This window comes from Ipomoea nil, unplaced genomic scaffold (assembly GCF_001879475.1).
Source record: "Ipomoea nil cultivar Tokyo-kokei standard unplaced genomic scaffold, Asagao_1.1 scaffold2159, whole genome shotgun sequence".
Taxonomy (NCBI): Eukaryota; Viridiplantae; Streptophyta; class Magnoliopsida; order Solanales; family Convolvulaceae; genus Ipomoea; species Ipomoea nil.
In genome coordinates, this window is record NW_017618587.1 from 3668311 (window position 1) to 3693345 (window position 25035).

The 25035-nt window shown below is 34.3% G+C and overlaps 4 protein-coding genes and 3 non-coding genes across 11 annotated transcripts; 5 read left to right on the top strand and 2 right to left on the bottom strand.

Moving 5' to 3' along the window:
- The first annotated feature begins 4814 nt into the window (after positions 1-4814).
- LOC109149777 (cytokinin riboside 5'-monophosphate phosphoribohydrolase LOG1-like) lies at positions 4815-7557 on the top strand. The gene is made up of 7 exons (XM_019297760.1): positions 4815-5047; positions 5425-5522; positions 5632-5662; positions 5858-5957; positions 6254-6324; positions 6732-6875; positions 7270-7557. The coding sequence occupies exons 1-7, from the start codon at positions 4913-4915 to the stop codon at positions 7366-7368; spliced, it is 678 nt and encodes a 225-aa protein (XP_019153305.1). The 5' UTR covers positions 4815-4912; the 3' UTR covers positions 7369-7557.
- A 2001-nt stretch (positions 7558-9558) lies between these two features.
- Positions 9559-13593, bottom strand: LOC109149774 (endoglucanase 2-like). 5 transcript variants are annotated; one of them, XM_019297757.1, is made up of 8 exons: positions 13214-13593; positions 12905-13137; positions 11875-12158; positions 10726-11160; positions 10503-10644; positions 10241-10407; positions 9822-10155; positions 9559-9722 (listed from the first exon to the last, which is right to left on the bottom strand). In XM_019297757.1, exons 2-7 carry the CDS (start codon positions 13113-13115, stop codon positions 9823-9825), a joined length of 1572 nt encoding a protein of 523 aa, XP_019153302.1. In that variant the 5' UTR covers positions 13116-13137; positions 13214-13593; the 3' UTR covers positions 9559-9722; position 9822. The 5 variants fall into 5 exon arrangements, with proteins under 5 accessions (XP_019153302.1, XP_019153301.1, XP_019153300.1 ...); XM_019297756.1 differs by having other exon boundaries at positions 9559-10155; positions 13416-13593; XM_019297755.1 differs by having other exon boundaries at positions 9559-10155; positions 13276-13593.
- Positions 13594-16226: 2633 nt separating this feature from the next.
- Positions 16227-18625, top strand: LOC109149776 (L10-interacting MYB domain-containing protein-like). Its single transcript, XM_019297758.1, has 3 exons — positions 16227-16347; positions 17358-17684; positions 17755-18625. Exons 2-3 carry the CDS (start codon positions 17358-17360, stop codon positions 18349-18351), a joined length of 924 nt encoding a protein of 307 aa, XP_019153303.1. The 5' UTR covers positions 16227-16347; the 3' UTR covers positions 18352-18625.
- A 551-nt stretch (positions 18626-19176) lies between these two features.
- On the top strand, positions 19177-19258 carry TRNAS-UGA. Its single transcript has one exon. It is a non-coding gene; the product is annotated as a tRNA-Ser (tRNA).
- Positions 19259-19335: 77 nt separating this feature from the next.
- TRNAS-UGA lies at positions 19336-19417 on the top strand. Its single transcript has one exon. It is a non-coding gene; the product is annotated as a tRNA-Ser (tRNA).
- Positions 19418-19499: 82 nt separating this feature from the next.
- On the top strand, positions 19500-19581 carry TRNAS-UGA. Its single transcript has one exon. It is a non-coding gene; the product is annotated as a tRNA-Ser (tRNA).
- A 77-nt stretch (positions 19582-19658) lies between these two features.
- Positions 19659-21659, bottom strand: LOC109149156 (protein SPA, chloroplastic). Its single transcript, XM_019296815.1, has 5 exons — positions 21247-21659; positions 21079-21162; positions 20691-20742; positions 20065-20221; positions 19659-19870 (listed from the first exon to the last, which is right to left on the bottom strand). The coding sequence occupies exons 1-5, from the start codon at positions 21397-21399 to the stop codon at positions 19849-19851; spliced, it is 468 nt and encodes a 155-aa protein (XP_019152360.1). The 5' UTR covers positions 21400-21659; the 3' UTR covers positions 19659-19848.
- Between the last annotated feature and the right edge of the window lie 3376 nt (positions 21660-25035).

Sequence of the window (25035 nt, forward strand, 5' to 3'; positions counted from 1 at the left end):
ATCAAACATGCATACGACTGATAACAAAATTTGTCACTTTAATGTCCTCAAACCACATCTTAAATGTATACTAATTTACTAAGGTGTGGCATCTGCTCATTTTTGTAATTAAGCGATTAATTTAACAAATTATTTAATTTATTCTAAAGATTAAATGTGTAGACTAATAGTGTGCATGGGATGTCGTAAGTCTCTTCCAACTTAATTAGAGGTTTCGAATTTGAGTCTCTAGGGTTTTAAAGTACGCTGACCGAAAAAATATGTGATCTAAAAAAATAATAATTTAAAAGTGTAGTTAATTAGGAAAATTATACCATGGACCAGGGTCAACCTTACATTGTAAATCCTGGTCCAAAAATAATCTTCAGATTCTGTATATATAGTTGACACATTTTGTACCTGCAGTTGATAGTTCATGTACCTGTAGCTATCATATAATGTATTAGCAATTATCAAGTTATTTGTTTATATGTACAGAAACTGTTAAGTGTAGGTACAAAATGTAGTAACTGGAGATACAAAATTTGTGTATCATGGTTCACAATGCAATATGAATATTGGCCCATGGTATAACAATTGAGTTAATTAAACAAAAAATATATACAAGATGCAAAAGGAGTGTACCCTTAATTGTTGGGATTGTTAATCCCTATTCCAAGGTTTTGGTCCTTGGGCGGAAATAAACAATCCAGAAATTGTGTGGGCAACGGGGATATTAGTCTCCAATATCCCCTTACACCTAAACACTCCTCCTAAACAACCGACACTAACATTGTTTTTTCTCGTCATTATATTTATCAAATGTTATACTACTAAATTATTTGGTTTTAATTTTAAAAAAAAATTGACATTAAATTACAAGCTTTCCAAAGCGTATGAGACATGTTGTGTTGATATTTTAAGTTTAAATATTTTCATCAAAAAAAAAAAGTTTAAATATAATATATAGACACATAACATGAGGAGTACAAATTTATATAATATAGTTTTGGAATTATAGTACACGACTCCCAATTTTATCTCTTCATTTAGATTAAATAGACAAATAATTTTATTTTTAAAAATTATCCTACTTTTGATTACTTTTTTTTTTTTTGAAAATCTACTTTTGATTACTTAAATATAACAATATTTCTATTTTTATGTCTAATCCTGTAAGGGCTTCCTTGGCATGGAAAATTCGCAATTCAAACTTTTTTTTTTCCCTGTATATATTATAGAGAGAAAGTGTCTATTGAGCCTCAGATATCAAAAATGGAAAAAATATTTTTCAGGAAAAATATACTCTTTATAATTCATTTTTCAAGGAATTAAGATTACACGAGTAGTATTCAAATTTGAATATATCTCTACATATGTTGCTTAATGAGAAAATTGGGGTTGCATGAATTAATTTGCAGAGTGTTATATTAATTCGTAAATACTAATTAACAGGGTTAAATACAAGTTAATTGAAAGAAGATCTAACAGACCAATTAGTACAAATCAAATTAATACTTATTAATTTTTTTTATTACATGAGAAAAGGATACCTACATATACAAATTACTATGTCTTCACTGGGGCTCAAATCCACTATCTCCCACATATAGGAGTAACTTGATAGCATTGAAGCACAAGATCTTTAGTTAATTAGTTTAATACTAATTATTTTGATAGTAATTTAATAAATGCTACTAATTCATTGTTCTATTATATTTGCAAATCTATTAGGCCAGTATTAATAAACTTTCAAATTTATAATTATTATAAAATTGACCCAGTATTTTTTAATTAAAATTCTTAATCAATGATGAACACGGATCAATGGCTGAGATTAATCCTTACTATTCACAAGACTCTGCTCTCGTTTGATCATGTATATAAATATGCTATTTTTTTCTATGCACGATGCACAAAAATAAATGCCCAAAATTAGTACTCAATGTTAAAATCATAGTTTTAATTTCTTTAAAAATAATATTTTATATTTAAAAAAATCATAAAATTTAAAGGTGTAGAGCTTATGTTATATATTAAAAAGTATAGTTGATAATATGGTTAATAGTATGGTATGATTAATAATTTTTAAAGTACAAATTTTAAATATGGTAAATAATTAAATATAATTATGATAGCATTTAATACAAACTAATCAAAGTTTAATAGTGTAAAGTAATTTCGTCTGTTAAAAATGATAATATAATATTTATAACGTAATGTAAAACTTAATAAGTATAGAAAATACGGACATAAGTCAAAGGGAAAATTTAAAAAGTGGAATAAACTCCTAGAAAAATGAAAGCACTTAAAAAAATAAAAAAAATCACTGCATTGCTGGATAGTTAGCGGGACGCTGAGAGCCTGAGACACTGAAAGGGGGAATGGCGGGAGTGGACCCCACAAGACACGTGGGTCGTTGCATTGCACGGTCACCGTTTGCTCGGCCCGGCCCACCATTCTGGCCCATTCCTCTTGTTGTGACGTTAACATCGCATTATCTCACTCTCCCTTGCCCCTCTAAAATATTGTCAAGTTTTTTTAATATTCTCTTTTTCCCCTTTTTTCTCTATTATTTTTTATTGTTCACTCTCGATTTGCTCTTTCCTTTTAAACAAAATCTACACTAGCACACGTGTGCTGATTGGTGGACACCGTCATGTGCTGTCCCTCTATCATTTCCCTCATTTTTATCATTAAACTATACATTTACTTTTCTTTTTTTTTTTTTTTAAATTGGTTATTACTCAATTAGTTCCTGAGTAATACATTGTGAACAAAGTAAAATTTTCTTAAAAATATTTAATCTACTAATCTTGGGAACAATGTTAATGATATGTTATCATGTTTTATTATTAAATGTAACATTAAAAAAAAATTGATGCTTTTAAAAATGAAAAAGAAAAATAGGAAGAGAAGTGCGTATTAAAAGCTCCGGCGCCTGCCCACTTGGCGGCACAACCTTCCTTGCACCTTCTCCAAGCTTTAGGCTGAAAGTGACATCAATTTTTTTTTTTTTTTTTTTCTGGCGTGATTCAATTTTCAGTTCCAACATAATACAAGCTCTTGGAGAAAGCAAATATATATATTATATTAAATATAAAACAAAAGATTTGTTTGTAAAATGGTAGGTTGGCATCATTGTATATGCACCACCGGTGTGAAACAATAATAGTTGCAATCATATATATATATATATATATATATATATATATATATATATATATATTAGCGCTCAAATGCGACAGTGGCTTTAGGTGCGGCGGTGCGGCTATATCAACATCGTCCATTTTGCTTAATCTAACGGCAGCGGCTAATTTCTGAAGATTTAAAGATTTAAGCGCGTCCTGATAAGTGGGGGGTGTTATGGTAATTGTAGTGGTCATTTATATCGGCCGTTTGTCAGAATACACCAACAGTGTTAACAAAAGACACCAATAGTGTTAGGAAAAAGCACCACAATGAAATGCACAAATACACCAAAAAACACACAACACACTCAAAAAATACACCATATAACTCACCACCCCAATGGTGTATTTCTGAACACTGTGTGGTGCTTTTATTCATACCTAATGGTGCGTTCTAGTGATGCATATCTAATTTGTGACATGTTTTTTTGGTGTGTATTTTCTAACATGGATGGTGTATATTTGTATAACTATTAGTGCACCCGCACTGACCGCATGGGAAGGCGCGGGCGCACCTAAACTTGGCACCAACACGAATCCTCAAATACACCACAGTAAGGTTAATAATGCACCAATAACGAACATAAAACACACAACACTATGATTTGATCTATTCAGGTGCCCAATGACGACTTTAACCTTGCAGGTCGCGTAGTGTGAGAACGTGCGCGAAAATATCGGAAAAGCCTGGATGAATGTGATTCGTTGAATTTATCTAATCTAATGGCCTACATTTAACCGCACCGCCGCACCTAAGCGCACTGCCGCACTTGAACCTTCCTCTATATATATATATATATATATATATATATATATATATTGATTCCTGTGAGATCAGGTCTTCCCGTGCGGTCAGTGCGGCATACACCGTTAGATATGCATAAATGCACCATACAGTGTTCGAAAATATACCAGAATGAAATGTCAAAAAATACACCACACATAGTGGTGTATTTACGAACACTATGTGATGCATTTATGCATACCTAATGGTGTATGCCACACTGACCGCACGGGAAGACCTAACCTCACAGGAATCTGACCATATATATATATATATATATATATATATATATATATATATATATATATATATATATAATTACGAGTGAAATTGGCACAATTATATGATAATGTATACAGAATAAATCATATTTTTGTGTAATAATTGATAAATCAGATATGAGAGATCAGTTGCACTAGAAAAATCATGTGTAACGGATTCAATCAGGTGTTAATAATATTGGATATAATTTGATATATTATATAGTTGTATATGATATTATCGACGTGATAATATTGATACTTATATGTTTGTCAATACTGGTGTTATTGTAACGCCTGATATTAATGTAATTGATTACCAGTTAACCTAATATTGTCACTCTATTCATACGGATGTTAATAATATTAGATATAATTTGATATATTATATAATTGTATATGATATTATCGACCTCGATAATATTGATACTTATATGTTTATCAATATTAACACCTGTGTTATTGTAACGCCTGGTATTAATGTAATTGATTACCGGTCAAACTAATATCAATCAGTAAGAAATTCCGTAATGCTAAAATGTTGGGACAGAATTTGGCAAGTGTACAGTGGGGACAGTTTTTTCCATATAAAAATGGCCAAAACTTAGCAACTATATACTTCCGTCTTCCTTCTTCCCATTCCAAACCAGAGCTTAACCCTTTCTCTTCTGTTCATCTCATCTCTCTCTCTCTCCATAATGGAATTCCAATCTCCGCCGTCGTCTCAGCCCACAACGCCGTCGCGATTCCGGCGCATCTGTGTGTTCTGCGGCAGCAGCGCCGGCAAGAACCCCAGTTACCAGCTCGCCGCTATTCAGCTCGCCGACCAACTGGTATATATATCATTATACTTGTATCCTTCAAAGATATAAACCCATAATTTAGCTAAGATTTTCGAAGATCAATTTCTTTTAGTCACGAGAAAACTATTCAAGAGTGTGCATGAGTAAATTTGGCGTTGTTATTATAACTGGCAATTAATTTAGATTATTCATAGTTGATAGTTTTTGTTCAGAGTTAAACTTATCATTTTATGGTTATTAATTAATCATTTGACCAACTTGATTAGGATGCGACGAAAAGATAAATGTTTTGAGAATAAAAATATGGTTACTACTTACTAATTAATCATTTGAACAATAAATATTTTTTAAATGAATAATTTTAGGAATAAATGTTTATTTATTTATTTATTTATTTAAAATGACAGGTTGAAAGGAACATAGACTTGGTCTATGGAGGTGGGAGCATTGGCTTGATGGGTCTCGTCTCCCAAGCTGTTCACAATGGAGGACGCCACGTGTTAGGGTATATTTTTTATTTTTTATTTTTTTTGTTAAATTTATTTCCCATAATTTTCTCCCTTATAAACATTATTTATTTATTTTTGGTTTTTTTTTTTTTATCTTCCACACAGAGTGATCCCTAAAACTCTAATGCCAAGAGAGGTAAATATCTATGTATCTTTCTGAGCACCCATCTCGTGGTGTGTTACGTTTCTCTTTTTTGGTACGACAGAGGGGCATTTTTGTTTCTGTCTTATAACAATTTATACACATTTTTTTTTTTTATGATGTGAGAAATTCACAATAATTATTTAATGTATTAATTTTGATTAAGAATGTCGTAAATGTTTGAAACAGATCACCGGAGAGACGGTCGGAGAAGTTAGACCGGTGTCGGGTATGCATCAACGGAAAGCCGAAATGGCTAGGCAGGCCGACGCTTTCATAGCCTTGCCTGGTAATTTTTTTTTTTTTTTTGGGTAATTTATAATTTGATTTGGTTTAATAAAAAATATGAATTTTGAAGTTATGATGTAATTAATGTAGTAAGGCTAAGGATGGGATGGGATGGGATGTTGTTGACTTGTTGTGACGGTCATTAATTAGTTGGATGGCGTAATTAGTGAGGATAACCATGAATTGACAGTGCTTAAATTAATTAAACAAACTCTAATTGTAGTCGCCGTTAATATTGGGGAACAGCTCATCCTAATCCCCACGTTGTTCCTAATTATAATTAACGACTCGTCGCAGGTGGGTACGGAACCTTGGAGGAACTCCTCGAAGTCATCACTTGGGCTCAGTTGGGCATCCATGACAAACCGGTAAGGTTTTTTTTTTTTTTTTTTTTTTTTTTTTTTAAGAGAAATTCGTAATCATTATTTGGTGATATGCATTGAAAATTTTACTTTATAATTCTAGTTGATAGATAATCATAAGGAGATAAATCAGTTTAGAGCGTTTATAGTTAATCGATTTAAATAAAAAAGGTCATTAATAAAGTTAATCAAAGAATAAAAAAACTCTAAGATTAGAGTTCGAAGCGTTAAATTTTCAACAATTTTTTTTTTTTTTTTAACTATGTGTGTCCTGGTGCATGGTATAACGATTGCTAGGAGAACTTATTTATGTTTGTACATCTCATAATCCAACGAACAATTATTGTTGTCAAAAACATATTTAAAAACGTTATTTATTTTTTTCTAAATTATTTGTGTTATTTAATTTTCAGGTGGGTTTGCTGAACGTAGATGGGTACTATAACTCACTTCTGTCTTTCATAGACAAAGCAGTGGATGAAGGATTCATCACTCCAGCTGCCCGTCACATTATTGTGTCTGCCCAGACTGCCCAGGAACTCATGTCCAAGCTCGAGGTACAACACCACCCATCACTATCTATATTTCCATATTTTTTATATCTTCTTTTTGAGTGACAAGGAAGATCTACAGTTACTCCGCTTTATTATCTTAATCAATAATATGTTGTTTTACTGATTGGGAATTAAACTTGAAATTTTGTTGTTATCAAGTCAACCGTCAAACTAACTTAGTCGGGTTATCACAAAATATATTTTATATTTTAAAAATATTATCCATTATCATCTTACCACATCTCTACACGTGGCACAGTTGTAGTTACAGATTTGACAACATTGTGTAACGTATGTATGTATGTATATAATTCCACATGGGTCAAAGACAGACAGCTCACAAAGTATCCTAAACTAGTTAATAATTAATCCTATGTACTCTTATGAATGTTTGTAGGACTATGTTCCCAAGCATAATGGGGATACCCCAAAGTTAAGCTGGGAGATGGAGCAACAGCTAGAGTACACAACCACCAAATCCGAAATTGCACGTTGAGACCTCTTCTGATCAAGAAATCTAAAACCAGGCGCGTTTACTAACGGGAGAAATTAAATTATATTTTCTATCTTTCCGGGGATAGTAAACAGATATAACGTTTACTTTACATTTCTCCGATTTAGAATATAGAAAACGGAGAGTGAAAAAAATTTGAAGAATTGAAGTAAATGTAGTCTAATCTTTGTACATAAACAAACAAATGTAGTACCTATTTAACAATCTTTTTTCCAGCATGCAATGCAAGATAGTGTAGATGAAAAACTCCAGAAACTTATGATATTACTCGTATTAGTTACTTATAAATCAATCATTGTTACTTCGAGTAAGTCATATCATTCGGAATATGATTTAGAATGATTAGCAATATCCTTCTTTTTTTTTTTTTTTAGTTTGATTTTTTTCCTTGTGTGAATTAGGGTTAGCCAAACTTGAGTAATCAAGAAGAGCATTATTGTTTAGGAATGTATTATTATTGTATTCTGTATATGATTTTGATGTTGTGTACATTTGATTGCAGTCCTATGATTGATGTCTGTCTTCTTTAGTGAATGTTAGTAGGAATATGTACACATATATAACATCTATCTACTAGTACTAGTATAATAAGAGCCGACAAAATTAGATCCGAAAATTAAAAATATTTTCGTCCAATTGTCTGATGAAATGAATTATTCAGAATATTTTATTTTAATATTTTTTAAATTAATTTTCTTACTTTACCTTCTATTATATTATTTATTTTCCGAAATATCCCGCATTCTGTTAGTGTAAACTTTAGTAACAAAGTATTCTGTTAATAACTATTTATTATTTTTAATTTACTCATTAATTTTCATAAGGAAGATTTTATGTTTGAACCCAATCATAATCGTTGACATAATTGTCGAACATATACTATGTATATATTAGAGTTATTAAAAAAATACAATATAAATTTTAACAATAACTTTTGTCAATTAATACGAGAATGTTGGTAAGAATTTACATTGCAATTCTCTATTTTTCTTTTATTTTTCCAAGATATAAAAACATCAACTGCAAAAAGAAAAATAAAAGGGTGGGATCTTTTCAACTGCAGCAATGAGTTTATCTGAAGCATACTTTTGGAGGGATAACATTTTTTTTTTTTTTTTGGAACCATTTTGGAGGGATAACATGACTTGTATTATGCAATGGTACCATACACCCTGTCATTGACTAGACCAAAACGTCAACCTGGTCATATGATGTTCGGATAATACTACATATATTCTTACTTTTTACTCTAATTTTATTTAAAAGAGAAAAAAATAAAAGGCAATTTAAGTTACGGTTTTCATTCATTTTCTTTCATTCACCAATAAAATTTAGACAACATAGCAAATTAAAAGTTTATAGTTATCAGTTTTTTTAGATAACACCGATGATGTAAAGACAACAGTGGGGAAAAAGTTGGTCTGATCTACATACATAGCACATGCTGATGAGTTGCAGATCGATGTGTATGTTTATGCAGTAGATAAAGCTTATCGCAGGTACACACACAACTCCTCTAATGTCTCGGCCACGTTTACACCGTTGATATATACAAGACGTACGGTACCTGATTATTGATTGATGAATTTATTGTACTAGGTAAAATGTTGGATTACAAATGACAACCTTGCAGATAAAAGTAGGTACACTAGTAAGTGATTTTACATGTACTTTTTTACTTACAAAGGTATAACAACTATTTACACATATAACACATTTGCATGCATCAGATGACACGTACGTGACGCGCACTGGATGGAGAAAAGTATTTTGTAGATAAGATTTCATGTCTGCATTTATCTCGTCAATATATTTAATAAACTTTGCTTCATGACTTGAGTCAGCAAAGGACTACAAGGAAGTAAACCAACTGACAGGCTCAAACCAAAAAGACTAAGATTTAAATCCATGACCTTGTGGTTACGGGTTTGAATGCTTTTTTTTTTTTTTTTTTTTTTTTGAAAACCGGGTTTGTATGCTTAGTCATTTTGGTTGGGGTTACCCCTAACATACCAGTTTTGTGTAATGCGCATGTGTGTTGTTTTTCTCCTTCTCGTATCCAAAACAATAATATTATATGAACTCTCATTTTCACTTTACAATATAATATGGACCATTGATATAAAGTACATTTTTAATATACTAAATGTTAATTGAAATTTGCACTGATGGTTGAAATTTGCAAAATTTTCAGCAGTTACTATTCTCATTAAATTTAACTCCTCCCATATAGTGGTGAGAGGACATTATATTGTACTTGCTTTGTTCTTCCATTCATTCTTTTTTTTCCCCTTCATTTGGACAGTGGCATCTTTGCATGAAGGGCATTCCCACAACTAGTTCATTGTATAAAACATACCACATTAACCAGGGATTTTGAGATATACATACACTACAAAAACATGTATATATAGTGGGATTTTCTTAAAATCTACCTCAGACAAAAGACTTAACCACAGAGGATGTGGTAACCAAACCAGAAAGAAGCCCAACAAGGAGTGCACTGTTATAAGTTGTTGGTTCTCCCTGCATTGAGTTGTTCCTTATATCAACATATGTCTCATTAAAAAATGGCCCTCCAACTAGGGCTCCAACTGCAACGTTCGGGTTCGGTTTTGATGAATCGAGCCATTTGAAGCCCGCTTTGCAGCCCGGTTTCGCGTTTGTAGGGATCGAGGCTCCTCTATGGTGAACGTACTCCGGGTACCTATCCCCGTACCCAACAAGGTAGCTCATCTCCATCGGATTATCTCCCAGCACATAATCCGCCTAGCCACAGACAGACAGGAAAAACACGTACAAATAAAAGACTCCAACAAAATAAATTTACTGAACAAGAAACAGGAAATCAGACCTGTGAAGTGGCAAAATCCCGGAGATCATGTGGTGTGAAATCTTTGTCATCACACGTGATCTTTACAGTGCGAGACGACCGCATGTAGTCGCTGTAAACGAGAGCTAAGAAGGCGGACGCGACAGAGTGTTGCAAGGCGTTCCACTCGCTCACCCATATTAAACCAGCTGGGCAAACAGAATTGTTGTTGTTAGTTAGTTTGAACTAATTAAGGTTTCATATAGTTAAGGTTTGATATAGTTAAGGATGTCTGGTTTATTACAGTCTGTTCTGCTGGATGTGGCAGTTGGAGATTTTGGCAAAAACCCACACATAACAGCCTCTGCAGTACTCTTATACTTCTCGAGAGTGACAGAGTTCGAGAGCCCTTTCGACTTAAAAAAACTCACCCGAGACATCAAAACCTGCAGTCTCGCTATCAATTTAAACTTTTAACTGAAACAAAAACAGATCATTCAAATATGGTATCAGAGCCTATGAAATACCTCAGCTCCAGGCAACTTGTCATCCCAGCTAAACCAGGTGGGACTTCCCCACTTAACAAACTCATCCGCATCGTCCCCCGTTGCAAAATCATAATACGTTTGGTCTCCCGTCGCGTGGTAGAGCCAAGTCGCTGCCCACAAGAGCTCGTCGCCATACCCAGTTGAGTTGTAAAATGCTACCACTTCGCGAATGCTTTTACTGTACAAGCCTCGATGTTTATCAGCAAAGGCAAACAACTGCTTAGCATGTTTCAGAAGCAAGGCGGAGTAGTCAGAGTCCGATTTAAACACCAGAGATGCTGCAGCCATGGCTGCTGCAGTTTCAGCTGCAACATCTGTTCCTGGGGCAGAAGTGTTCACTTGGATAAGAGGCCTTGCCTTGGTTATGTCTTCAGGCCTTTCCCAACATTTATGGTCACTTTTAGGATCCCCCACCTTCCAAAAGGGTAGAAAACCATCATGTTTGGTTGATGAAAAAGCCAGAATTATTGTTTGGTAATCAGCTGTTCGGAGCAGCGTTTTTACTCCGAACTACTGAAACCCCAAGCGCCACAAATAGCAATGCCCTTATAAGTCTTTTTACACTTCAACCACTAATAACAAACAATTAGTTTTACCAAATATCTTTCTATAAATCGCTAATATAACCCGTTGGTCAAACCCACTAATGTCAATTTGCTGTCCACTAACCGCTAACCGTTGATTGTCAAACAAGGCCTAAGTGCATTTTTTTTCCTCAAAAAAATGATCACTATAACACATGCAAGACAAATTTTCAATAGGAAAAATAAGGAAAAGAATCAAAGATGGATGAATACGGACAAAACAAAATGTTATAAACACATAACATATACAATTGAAGCTTGTACTCCATCTCAACTAAAAGCCTAAGCTGATAGTTGGAAACAGGCCCCCTCACGTGTGCAGGCCCATACTTTGGCCCCAAGCAACACATGACCTTTGGCATGGCTCTGATACCAAATTAAAGCTTGTGCTACATCTCAACTAAAAGCCTAAGCTGATAGTTGAATTGCACATTTATGTATTTATGTTTATCTGATATTATATGCTCAACATATACTACACAAGAACAATGCTCAATATGCAAAGTAAGCAGATGGAGAAGACAAATGAGGAGATGAGAGAAACCTGAACGTAGAGGACATTAGGGGAGGGGTGGGCATTCACAAGGAAGTCCATTATCCATTTGAGTGAGTCTTGGGCAGGTTCAAGTTGGTTCACCACCTCCATTTGGTCACCATACTCGAGGATCGCCCACGACAACACTGATGCAGTGTAAGCCATGGGGAATCCAAACTTAATGAGGTCTCCAGCATCATACATTCCTTTACTAAGATCCAGCTTTGCTTGGCTTCCATCTTTGAGTGCAGAATTCCCCCTCCATGGTATTTTGTCTTCACCCAACTTCCCAGCTGCAATGCCACCCAAATTTCAACCATCCATTAAGAAGTGTTCGTTCACAAGTCACAACATATTTAGACAGAAACTGATAGCTATAGGTACCCAAACCCAAGGGCGAAGTCCATTCCAAAAGACTAGTCGAATAGGTGGAAGAACCTTCGAGCTTAAATACCGCTCAACAATGGATGTGAGATCGATATTTGCATCGTATCAACAAGAAAATACAAAGTATTTCATGTTTAATCCCATACTATCATTTTTGTCTTTAGCCATGCTGACTTTTAATTTTTGGACTTTTTCCGAATAGGGCATTTTAGGCAAGGGTAAAACCGTCCAATCAGCTTGTTTTCTTCTCCAAAAGACATTTATAAAAGCCCATTAATGAAGCACAATAATTACTATAACAAATCTTTGGGTTGAAGAAATTAGGTTTTTATGTCATAAATATGGTATAAATACCTTTTGGAGAAGAAAACAAACTGTTTGGAGGATTTTACCTTTGCCTAAAATGATTCTTGGCCAGAAAAAGCCAAAAAGTGTCCAAAAACTAAAAGTCATGATTACTTAAAGGACAAAAATTATATGGAATAGTTTGAAACTAAATAACAAGAAACCTGGGCTATAATTAACTCATTCCTAACAGGCATTAACTAATAATCAAGAAACAAACCAAATACGCTAAACATCATCATGATCATGATCATGGCAAGACAAACAGGCATTAGGAATCACATTGCAAATGACGAAAATGGGTTACCCTTTTGCACGTCGAAGAACTTCAATGCCACTTTCAGAGCATCGGCGTATTTCTTAATAGGCTTTCCGGGAGGCCCCGGCTCCGGCTCCGGGAACTCTGCGGCCTTGTGATTTATAAGCACATAAACGGCGCAGCCAATAGCCAATGCCACCACCGCCACCATAAACCACCCACAACAATTCCCTTTCGACTTCGATCTCCTACTCCCCATTTTTTACTCCCTCGCGATTTATCTGCATTTCCAACAAAAACAAATCAAGATTCACACTCAAACACGAAAAAGACACAATCTTTACAGGAAAACCTCACATTTTCTCCCTTGAAAAAAATCCGTAAACGCTCAAGGGTTCAACAATTTCAGAGAAAATTACAGGGATTCGCAAAGAACTTTATTCCCTATCTTTCTTTTTTCCGATTGTTTGGTTTGATGGGGGGGAAATGACAGAAAGGGGAGATGAAAGGGCGCCGGGCGATCGGAGAGAAGGCTAAGAAAACGCGAAATGGAAATTACGTTGTGGCCCCCTGAGAAGGTGGTGTTTGGTGGTGGAACAGAGCACCGACAATTCTACGTATTCCTCCTTAAATTGGTGGCTGGCTTCATAGTTTCTGGTTTTTCAGTTTTATTGCAATTACGATTTTGCCATCGTTTCTTTTCACGGTTGGTTGCTTTCTTGTGCCACAAATTATTGCTCCTAATTGTCCCACCTACGTGACTGATGTCTCATGAAGTAATAACGGTATTGTGTGGGGGAAAAAATAACGATTTTTTTACTTCCTAGATTAATTCTCAATAACAATATAAACTTTAACGAATTTATTATAGGTCTCGTATGAGCTTTTTTCTATGGACAATTTAAATCAATTTACCAAACAACATTAATTGAATAAGCAAATAGTAAAAGCTTAATCCTCCCAATAAGTATCAAATAAGTGAACATTCAATAGCCTAAATTATACCAGAGTTAGGCTACAGGAATATAGATTACAAGATAAGAGTATTAATGTGTTGAATAACGTTTGGTCAGTCACTCTGAAATGATTCATATCCAACTAGTTATAGTATAAGTGTATATAAAAGTGAGTAGTAGAAAGTGACATAATGTCTCTAATTGAGATATCATATTTATACTAATGACTGGCCGGTGTTATCGTGTTAATCAACGACGACGTGACTACTAGTGACAAGTATATATTTATAATGTAGTGTATTTCTACTGACATAAGAGGACAATCAACCCATGCATCTCGATAAGCATAATGAGCAGTGCACTAATTCTAGTCTTCAATTATTCCCTCAATCCTCCTAGTTATCACATTATTATAGGATCCAACACATCTTGACTCGTCTTTGGCACGTTGGTAAGTCAAGCATATCGTAGCTAGCACTTGGATTCTTGGACCTATCTATCAAATATTGAGTTATTGAACCATTTGTGCCACTTTATAATTACATCCATACTAAATATAAGATGATCATGATTCACTGCCATTCAAGTAATCCAAATACTTTCCTAGGACCAGGACTATGTGGTCTAATGGTACCCGGGTTGGATTTCCATTTGGAAGATTATAAATTCGAGCCTCAGTAGAGACGTTATTGGTTCTTTGTGATTTAGTAAGTTGAGAAAGTATATGAACAGATATTACAATGTAATAGAACCAGTAGCATTCAAAAAAAAAAAAAAAAAAAACTTTTCTAGCAATTAAGTTAGATTATTTCCTTATGCCAACAAAATAACCAACAAGATATCCACATAACCCCTTATTCGATCGGAAGGTGATGCATTATTGTCAGTAGCCCTCCAACATTACTTAGCTAGTTAGCTTCCTAATGACAGTATACCCTACGTGCTTTATTTCTCCGCCATGATGAGTGTTTAATTATTTTAAGCTATGGTATGGTCCACCGTACCGACTCCCCATGTATCATAGTAACGTTTGTCGTCACTAAATAACAATATCATATGTGAAGGTTGCCACTCAAAATCTTATCCTTCAATACAAATTACTTATGTTTGATTTATTATATTAATCATAAGTTTAAAACTTAAATTTAAAAGGCCACTCGATTATCACTATGTATTGGAAATTGGTGAAAGAGGTAAACTGTAAATATAATATGACTCAATTGACATACATATCACCAAATGTTTATACTTTAGTGTCTAAAACAAAGTCAAATTTATACTCTCTTGAGATCAATTGATTTATTATCAATCATTTCAGCAAAACTTAAGTCCGCCAACGATCAGGCTTTTTTGGCCTTTCTCGTCGGGCTGAAGGGCTTTGGCAAGCTCCTGCCCGTCCTAGCCCATTTTGACAGCTATAGTGGCAGTACAGTTGTTATACCATGGACTGGGGTAAGGTGGACCATAGTTCTAAATTGTGTACTTTTAGTATTGAAATTGCGAACATTTAGAATATAAATTGTGTTTTAAAATTTTAAAAATTTGTACTTTTAAAATTGTGTGGACCATAGTACATTGTAAGGTGGACCATAGTTCTAAATTGTGTACTTTTAGTATTGAAATTGCGAACATTTAGAATGTAAATTGTGTTTTAAAATTTTAAAAATTTGTGAATACAATACACAATTATCACAAATTTTAAATTTTTAAAAAATAAATTGTGAACAATTAATATGTAAATTGTTGACCCAAGTCCACCTTGCAAGGTAATATGGACCCAGGTCCACATAATAATTTGCCCTATAGTGGTTAGTGATTCGAGGCCCAAAAACATGGCAATGTAAATCATGGACCAGAGTCCACGTAACATTATGAATCATTAATTGAAACAAATGGTATATAATTCATACTTATAAAGTACATTATTTAATAACACAAAACACAAAAAATTACAACACAAGACACATAGCATAGTATTATGGACGCAATTGAATTGAAAAGACAAGATACAGAACTCATACTCGTAAGTTATATAATTTCATAACACAATATACAAAAAATCATAACACAAGACACATACACATGTTATATATTTACTTATTTTCAAATCTGATTTAGGTATCTAATTTTTGTTCATAAACACAAAATTGCACAATACAAGATATAGAAATTCATAATATAAGACACAATTACTAGTTTATTTCATGTATAGAATTTATACTCATAAAGTATAACATTTTATAATGTAAGACTCAAAAGTCATAATACAAAATACAATTACATAAATTAAGATTCATAGTGTAGTGTGAACCCGGTTCAAGATATAACGATTGCGAAAAAACAATTTCCGTTGTTTGGGGAACAAAGATGGAAAAAAAAAAAAAAAAGAAAATCTTAATAGAACCAATTTACAAACGTAGCCTTGTCCAATTATCGTTGAAAAAGCGCAAGCAGGAGAAGGAGCCGGGCCGCTCCGTAAACATCATCCCGCCCTTATACGCCGCCTGTAGCTCCGCCGTGCTTTCCTCCGATCAGGTACGTCTTTATCCAGATTTAACCAAATTTTTTCTTAGTGTCAAACCTTTTACTGTAGCGTATCGGTTCGCCTAAGCAATTTTGGTAATTAACTTTTCTCGTGGATGCTTTTGATTTCAATCTGCAATTGCTCTGTCTCGTTAACTGCGTGATTGTAATTGCCAATAGAATTAGATTCGTACATGAGTCAGTTGTTGATTTAGGAGATTTTCCGTGCAAATTTATGTGTTAGGGTTTTAAGTTGGAGTATAATTCTTGTTGAAAATAAATGAGGTTTGAAAATGAAATGCAAGTAGCTAATGATGTCTGGATGAGTCTGATATTAGCTTCACTTTGTTTCTAAAATCCTCCATTCTCAAAACACATGCGCCAAAAATCATGATCCCTCTGCCCTTTTCCCCCTGTTTTCAGTTATTTGACGTTTTTAGGTTCATGATACTTGTATAACAGTTCACTATTTTCTTATTGATACTTAAATTTAGTTGTTTTTTTCGAGTGAAGTGTGTTTTAGGAATTTACTTTCAGCTAAATTTTAGTTTTTGTTCTGGGGAAGTCTTGCAAATTTGTGAACTTGCAATCTCATATTGATCGCAAGCTGTAGAAATTCTTGGTTAAACTGTGTGACTGATTGTATATCATCTCCATCACGTCAAGATGATGGCCTCAAAATTTCTGATTGCTACACTTTTCCTCCCCACAAATATACTTGAGATCAAGATAGGTAGATAGCTTTGGTAACCAAACATAGCTATTGCATCATACGTAAATTATGATACTTTAAAACAATGTCATACATTTAACTGCCTATGACATGAATATGTCATAATTTACTGATTCACATTCAATCCCGGGGTTCGGGGGTTGTTTGTCTATATAGTGATTGTTATTTCAGTTGACCAATAGCATCTTTTCGTCTTTGTTGGCTCTACATGGATATTTTGGTGTTGCCTAATAGTAGTCTAATAAAAGAATGAATTCAAACTGAATCCCTTTATATGCTTATATTGCAGATGGATACTGATACTAATGAACAGCAACCAAAACAAGAGCGTCTGAGGACAAGATGGACACCATCCCTTGACAAGATCTTTGCAGATCTAGTTGTTGAACAGATTCGGCTGGGAAATCGACCAAACAATGTCTTTGATAAGAAAACTTGGAATTACATACGCAGTGAATTTAATAGACAAACAAATCTCGATTTCAATAATAATCAGTTGAGGAAACACCTTGATGTACTCCGGACACGTTACTATGCTTTCAAGTCTGCTTCTGGTCAAAATGATCCTTTGGTGGATTGTTGCTTTGTTGGTTTTGATCTGTGGGAAGACATTGGGGTAAATCTCTCTCTCTCTCTCTTGTGGTCTCTTTTAAGGTTATCATTCCCTAACTGTCTTACTTATACAGGCACAACCAAAGCCTGAAACAACCAAGATCAAGGAGTGCCCTATATATGAGGAATTATGCTTGATTTTTGCCGACTCTGGTGCTGATGGAAAGTATGCCCAGTCAAGCCACTATGGAGAATTGGAAAAAGCAGCTGGGGTAGATCCATCTTTTACTGAAAGCCAAAATCCATGTCCTAAAGCACCACTCCCATCAACAATCTCACAAGGCAATGAAACTTCACCAAAAGCAACAGCTAAGAGTACAGTGGAGAAAAAAAGAAAGCGTCTGTCAGAGGCAGTACCCGATTCAGGTGAAAACAGTAGGGACACAGAGATGATCAACATAATCTCAGAAACCTTGCAAGAGATGATAGCCGCTTCAAAGTTGCGATCGGTTGATGGTCCTCAGTTTGACAAAAGATTCACAATAAGCAAGTGTATTAAAGCATTGGATGAGATGGAAGGCATGCATGACACTCTGTACTATGCAGCTCTGGATTTATTCGAGGATCCAAATCTGAGGGAGACATTTCTGTCTCTTAATGACAACATGCGTTTGACATGGCTGCAGGGGAATTTTGGTAATCCTGTCTCAGACTCGCTCATTGGGCTATGATTCTAGCATTGATATTATTTCAGTAGCAACAATCATCCTAGTGTTGATATTTTTTATACCATTAGTGTATTGGCAAGTAGAATATAAGTCAGGTTTAAATGGTTTTTGATATTTATACTAGCTTCATAGTAGTAGAACAGACTCATTTTCATTCCTTTTTTTACTCCCTGCCTTTAGGCAGTGGCTAGAGGCTCTAGCTGCCAACTTAATTAGCAAGCAAATTGTTTACCAAAGGCTAATATTTATATATCAACTGTCTATTAGGAGTATTACATTTCTCTCTCTCTCTCTTTTTTTTTTTTTTTTTTTTTGCCATTTTTGTGGTAAAGATTGCACAAGCATATTCAACTTTGTTCCAGTCTTTCTTTGATTTATGGGAAATATTACACCTGAAGGTGCACTCTGGGTTAAACTTGCATTGTGATTTTAGTTGATAAAAGACCACAATAAGGTAAATTAGTCGATGTTTTCCCAAACTAATCAGCTCAAACTAAAAGGGCTAATAAACAGTTCCATCGGGAGTCAAAATTGAAACCTTATGTTTACCAAGTCAATTTTCTGATCAACTTGTATAAACTTGATTGGCCCCATCTCCCTAATCATTTCCATTTAATGAGCAACTCGTCAAATATCATTGTGTGATACTATATGTACATATATTCATAGGAAACCTAATTGAATTATGATTTATGAAAGTTTTGTCTCTTTTTTTTTCGTCGTTCTATTTTCCATCATTAAAAAAAAAAAACTAGGATTTGAAAAGTGTCTCTTTTGTAAGAGTTAAATAATAGTCTTTTAAATACTCACACAAAAGGCATCAACGCGGTCGATATGTCCGAGTGGTTAAGGAGACAGACTTGAAATCTGTTGGGCTTCGCCCGTGCAGGTTCGAACCCTACTGTCGACGTAATATTACCTTTTGATGCCTTCCATATTTTTCTTTCTTTTGTTATAGATAAAACCGTCTACGATTTGAATCAACTCGTCGATATGTCCGAGTGGTTAAGGAGACAGACTTGAAATCTGTTGGGCTTCGCCCGCGCAGGTTCGAACCCTGCTGTCGACGCAATATGTATTATTTTGCTGCCTTCCATATTTTCCTTTGTTTTAGTTGTAAGAAAAAAAACTCTACGTTTCGCATCAATGGTGTCGATATGTCCGAGTGGTTAAGGAGACAGACTTGAAATCTGTTGGGCTTTGCCCGCGCAGGTTCGAACCCTGCTGTCGACGTAAAAGGTATGAATCCATTGCTGCCTTACATCTCTTTCCTTTTGTTGTAACAAAAACCCTCTATGTTTCGCATGGAGTAAGAAACAACCAAATGGGGAAATTGAAAAATATTGTATTCTCTTTGATCATTACACAGACAAAATGGTGCAAAACAATTGTTCAACAAGCAAGACAAAAGAAGAATGGTTGTCAACTTTATGTAATCTCTGTTCTTGAAACCAGCTAATCTCACTCCACTGCACCTCCCTATTGCTCTTGCTCCTGTTCTTAGTCGTCGTCCTTGAACTCTCTGTCCAATGCAAAACCATCCTCACAACTCATATTACCAATTGCAATAATACGCCATAAAAGTAGAAGTATCCTCATTTAGTCTAGTGACTTGAACACAAGACTCGATATAAATGGTCCCGTACTTCTTTCTTTCTTTCTTTCTTCTAATTAAAAAAAAAAACATGATTTTGGTTGAAGTACATAGTCCAATACCTGCGATCAAGATATCGAGGTTGAATACCACTGCCTTGACATGTTGTGCATGTCAAAGAACCAACGCCATCGCAGTTGATGCATTGTGAGACTTCTTTCTCGTCCCCGCCAAGCTCAACTGTTACCGTGCCAGACCCCATGCAAAGTCTGCATTTCTCTACACAAAATGAAGAAAAAGAAAACCGTTCTATAATTCTAAAGATGACAACTTTTAGATGCCAAAATAACTCTCCACATACCATCAAGTATTCAAGAATTGCACTTGTTTAGTCTAAAGACCTTTCACTTTGCTAATTTCCTAGTTTTCTTTACCATATAGTCTATAATTGAGCCAGAAGTTCATCACTTAACACATCTCGGTTTGTGCACTTCCTATATACGAAATGTACAATCGAACATTACTTGACCTATGTAACCACATTCTATTGCCCAACTCAACACTTGAAAAGAGAAGTGGGTGTTGCTCTTTCAATAAACGAATCAGTAGCCATCGGTTTAAACTTCTAATTGATACGAAACACACCCTTCAATAGCAACTACTAGTCTCACTATCAGTTTAAACTTTTAATGTAACAGATTATGTTCTTCCATTGCAACTACAATAAAGGGTTCCTTAGGGGACTTACGAGCACCGGAGCCACTGCAGGGAAAGCATGCCTGAGTGTTCTCTCTTTTGGCCTGCAACACAGCAAATGAAAAGAGAATAAAAATGAAAAAGCCCCAAGCTTTAACCCTAAAATCTATATGCAAATGGAGGCAACCACAAGGTTCCAAATTCGACTCCCATGGAAGTGATCTATTGGTCTTCTTGGTTTAAGCCGATTAGTTATGAGCAATTTAGACTGGTTTATCCTATGATGGTTTACCCAGTTTGAGTTTCTCTCGTCATTCAAAAATAATATCTATATGCAAATCAAGTACCAGGTCGTGAATTACTATGTTAAACTCTACAACTACAATCATGAATCATCATACTACTCCTATGTTTGTAACCAAGTACAGAGAGAAGCTTACAGCGTTGTCAATTTGGGTTTCATAGAACACTGGAATTCCAATCCCAACTGCAATGCTCACTACTCCAACTGAAATTGCTACTATCTGCAAAAACACCAATTTACATAACAAATCAGGAAAAAAAAACTGATAAAATGGGAAATGAAATGAAAGGATGAGGGAAAAAACCGTGTTTTGGTCAAGATCAGCTCTAATACATGGAAAAGAAGGGGGCGAGCGCTGGGTTTTGAAGGGTTTCTGGGAAAGAGATAATGAAGGAGATGAAGAGAGCTTGAGAGGGCAACAAAGAAAAGGAGACTGAAGCTTAGTAGCAGACAACATTTTCTTTTTTATTTTTTAAAAATTAAAAATTGTTTTCCTGGACTGAATTTATGTGAAGGGATTTGTTCTTGGTGGTGAGATTTCTACAGCCTATTGGGTGAAAGCCATGGATGGATGTTGTGAAGTGGGAGAAATTGAAACAAGTGTTGACAATGGAGGACTTGGATTTTGTGGGGTCTTCTTCAATTTTCACCAGAAATTTTTGCTCTTAAAATTCCAGCTCCACTGCACCTACAGCCATTCATCATTATGGACCTTCTTGCTCTTCTTTAGGGCCTCATCTTCTGGGCTTTTCAGGTTGCAATGGGGCTTGAATGACCCTCAATGAGCTTTTACATATTGATTTCATTTGGAACATGTGTGATAGGTAGAGGTTGTGAGATATACATATAGAGGCTTCAAATGGACTCTATTTCTTCAAACAACAAAATTTGGAGGTTGGTGGATTTTAAGGTTGAAAGATCGATTTTTGTATGTATTTTTCATGTTAAAGAGTTTTGGGTTAAAGTAAATCTGAATTAATTTTATAATGATAGAGATGTATTGAATGTGTAATAGGTATTTCAACTCAATAAAACACGTTAATCCATAAGACAATTTTATTAGGTGGAAGAATCCCGAATAGTTTTCTCTTTGTTTGCTGAGCTATTGAGTTATCGTGATTTACATCATCTCAAATGCTCTGTCAAGTAGGGGTGTAGGGGGCCTTTGGAATTAGGAATTCAACATTTTTGGGAAAAGGAGCTTTCTCCTGGTCTATGATAGACCGTTCTTACTAGCCTATCAGCGAGAGCATTAGTAGTATTGCTTAAACCAAATAAGAAAGTTACATCCAAAAGACTGACATATCATATGAGAAAACATCTCAAATTTAAGTATTATTTTACAGCTTCTTGTAAATTGTTGTAGAATTGTAATAATGTAGATGTTTAGTTGAGACAAAACACAGTTTTCAATTCGGATGAAGGGAAAATGCATGTGCATTCATGTAGCATAAGCAAAAAGACAAAGGGTGAGGTTAAAACTTAAAACCAAACACTTGGTTAGAAAGAGTGGGTAGCTAAAAAAGGAGTGGAGGGTAAAGAGTAAAGAGGAAAGGGTGGGGAATTTGGAGGAGATTGAAAGTGAAAATGACAGACCATCCATCAACCTACCATTATCATTAGGAGGCATGTGCTATGTGATTTATGGGCAACGCCCTTTTGAGTCTTTTGTCCCTTTCCTGGTGTCCTCCAAAGGTTTGGACTTAGGATCCGAGGCTTAATTTGCTTATGGACTCACCCCACCTATCAACAATTCCATCGAAAGTTTGAACTCATATGTATATAATAACGGTTTTAGAAAAATTATCTTTAAATAGAACCTATATTTAGAAAAGAGAGTTGAACATCTTTGAGATCTTCAATCAAATACCCGTCAAGGTTAAAGTATTCATGATTAGCTAGTTGTCTTTAAATACCCACCAAGATGAGATTATTCCTATCTAGTTGTCTACAAATACCAGTCCGAGTGAGACTATTCCTACCTAGTAGTCTTCTTCCAGCCTAGTTGTCTTCAAATGCCTGCGAGGGTGAGGTTATTTCTATTCATATATGTTGAGTAGGACCTTAAAATATGATAAAACACTCCTTAATGCTGAGTTGAGACTATTCTTGTTCATGCTGAATAGGACCTCAAGGGATGATAAAACATTTCATCATGGTGGGTATTAAGGTAGATGCACATATGATTATGTTGATAAGAGCAATTTTTTTTTTAATCTGAACTAAGACTTACCCTGAGCAAAATGCTTCATCATGAGTTTTAAAATATTTATATTTTCAACACTAATTAAACTGAAGAGACTTACACCATCTCATCCACACCTTATGTATACCAAGCAAAGTTATTTTTAGATAAATAAATTTTAATATATACATATAATGAACAACACCAAAAATCTTAAAGTAGGTACCACCTAATGGTCATAATCTAATCATATATTGTACTCTTAGACTTTTTTTCCTATTATACAGATAGATAAAATTATAACCCTTTTTTGTACGATAAAAGCTTAATTATTATGCCATAACACAACACAACCTTTTTGCATCATAACAATGACAGTGACAATAATGTAAAAGCAAATTAGATCATATCCGATTGCGTCAAGATTACGTTAATCTGATAATTCACTTGACGACCCCGACAAATTTTTAACAAAATAAACAAATTAACAAAAATAGACTTTTTGCCAACTACCATGTAGTGTGATGATATTTCCGTTAACATTTTAAATGGGTGGCCATAAGTTCAAATTTTGATGGTGGGCAACAATCAACTCATCTATTTGGACGCTTGCATTCTTACTATGAGCTTTATCTTTATCTCTTATGTATTTATAATCCCAACTCGACATTCATTTAGATGGTTCATTGATTCTAGGCCACGGGCTATTCAGCCTCATGTTCACTATAACCCAACAATGTATATGTAATCTTTTATACTTTGCATCTATCTATAATTCATGAATTAAATTGTGCAATGTATGTTACACAAAATCACTTATAACGAGTTCAAATAACATTACTCATATAATCATATATTAAATTAAGATACTAGAAGACTATAATTATTGGAAAAACTTTTTTGAAAAAGGTAGAATTATAGATGAAAAAAGTGTCAATTGATTTTTGAAAAAAAAATTATGATTGAAATAAATTGCTTATAGTGGGGTTTAATAATATACCTAGATTTGCTTTTTTGGTGGTTCAATAATATACTTTTCTCTTTATTTACTTGTCCAATTTTGAGGTGAGGATTTGATACCTAAGAAGCCCTTTCGTCTTGGAAATACGACTACCCAATGTGAAGGAACCAGCTCTCACGTCACAGTCTGTCACCCTTCTCCTTAAAATTCATAGCTATGTTTGGCAAACCTAGCTGAAAAGCTATAAGTTCGGAGCTGAAAGCTGAAAAGTTATAAGCTCGGAGCTGAAAACTGAAGAGCTGTTAAGATAGCTGTTATGATTGAAAGTGTTTGGTAAAATTAACTTTTTGATAAACTGATAAATGTAAAAATACTAAAAAGGACATATTCATAAAATTTAAATTAGTTTGTTTACCTATTAAAATTTAACATTTTGTCTTTTTAAAAAAAATTTAACATTTTGAAATAAAACTATTAGTATAATCATGATCTTGCATCTCATAATGAAGTAGCAATATTGTTGCAAATCTCATAATAATAATAATAATAATAATAATAATAATAATAATAATAATAATAATAATAATAATAATAATAATATTTGCGGTGAAAGGTGAAAGTTGCGGATAAAGGAGAAGAGAAAATGATTTTAATTGGGAAGTGTAAATTATGTCACTTCTTTAAAATAATAAGGATAAAGATGGAAAAAAAGTTAGGAAGCTAGGAGCTTATTTTGGGAACATTACCAAACAGAGCTTATAGCTTATTAGTAGCATAAAATAAGCTATAAGCTCCTAAATAAGCTCTGCCAAACAGAGCCCATGTCTCCTAAAAAAAAAAAAAAGAGTCAAAACTGAGTGACGTACCTAACGGCCAGGAATTTGGTCTTATCAATATTATCTTACTATTTGTATGGTTAACATATTATTACATAGGAATAAAATTTA